At 50.7% G+C, this 1,256-nt stretch overlaps 1 protein-coding gene across 1 annotated transcript; it reads right to left on the reverse strand.

Moving 5' to 3' along the window:
• Positions 1-22: 22 nt before the first annotated feature.
• LOC127752175 (uncharacterized) lies at positions 23-1,054 on the reverse strand. Its single transcript, XM_052276878.1, has 2 exons — positions 871-1,054; positions 23-448 (listed from the first exon to the last, which is right to left on the reverse strand). Exons 1-2 carry the CDS (start codon positions 1,006-1,008, stop codon positions 170-172), a joined length of 417 nt encoding a protein of 138 aa, XP_052132838.1. The 5' UTR covers positions 1,009-1,054; the 3' UTR covers positions 23-169.
• Between the last annotated feature and the right edge of the window lie 202 nt (positions 1,055-1,256).

The raw sequence follows: 1,256 nt of genomic DNA on the forward strand, positions 1-1,256 counted from the left end.
TGCTCATTGTGGTGGGGAAGGGCAATACATGAGTGTGATTGCAGATGACACAAGAAGGAGTAGCGAACGCGCATAGAGTCGTGACGGCGCGGTGCCCAGAGCTGCTTTCCAGGCACTCCGTATCCTGCACCACGTGGACTATTACGGTCATTTTAGCTGGCGTCGTCGATCATTTGCACCACAATCCAAAATAACCCATGCAAGCAAGCGGTGTGATAAAATTACTTGCAATCGCAAAAGCAGTGGTTTCGTTTTCCTTACCAACGACTTCCCCCTCGTCACATGGCACCCAGGGGTCCCAGGTCCAGTCCCAGAACTTGTCCGAGAGGAGCCAGTCCATGCCGGTGACGGCGCTGGCGTTACTCGAAGACTTGAGGCAGCGGAACTCACCGAACGGCGAGGGCATGGCGGCGTACAGGACCATGGCCATGTGCCATGCCGTCGTCACCTATGGCATGGAACAGTGATACATGTCAAGTGTCCAAATTGGACCGATGTTTCCAAAACTCTCTGATCTGACCAGCTGATCATCATCACCCTTTGGACCCCTGTGGGTCTCAGGATAGGCCACCTGCTCAAGACGCCTGCACACTATTGCCTACCTACCAGGCGCGTCAACAAAAAAAATCTCTCAAATTCTTCATAAACTGTCCCTCCAATGTTGTTATTTATTTTCATAAAACTCTTCTCTACTCCGGACACATTCAAGAATAAATTTCGTTCAGGGTTTCTTAGAACTATATAGACAAATTTAACTCACTTCAATTGCCTATTTTGAGGCTTACATTATGGCTCACGACTAGTATTTTCTCTCACACTCGCCCATTCACTCACTCACTCGTGGCTCCACTCGGCTAGAGAAGAGCTTACCTTGCAGAGGCCGGCGAGCAGCGTGGTCCTCGCCTGCCACCATCCCCAGGGCAGCCCGTCGAAGGGCGGCGGGGCAGCCGGGTCCTTCTTGCCGTCCCCGTTGACCGTGAACACCACGGGCTTGGGGTGGAACGTCATGAGCGGCACCTGGTGGAGGGGTCGGCAAACACGACTCCATTAACACAGATACACATGCACTTGCTTTTATCGTAGCATACGGATAGATGCGGAATTTTCGCGCTACGAACAATTTGTGCCAGAAACATTTGTTTTGTATATGCCTTGTATAATTGTATATCAAACTGAATAGATGACTTACAGGCCCTCTCCACGTTGCACATGGTCACATGGGAACTAAACAGGGACCCAAACAATCTCGAATTCAA

This window comes from Frankliniella occidentalis, unplaced genomic scaffold (genome assembly GCF_000697945.3).
Source record: "Frankliniella occidentalis isolate FOCC.00 unplaced genomic scaffold, Focc_3.1 Scaffold4794, whole genome shotgun sequence".
Classification (NCBI taxonomy): domain Eukaryota; kingdom Metazoa; phylum Arthropoda; class Insecta; order Thysanoptera; family Thripidae; genus Frankliniella; species Frankliniella occidentalis.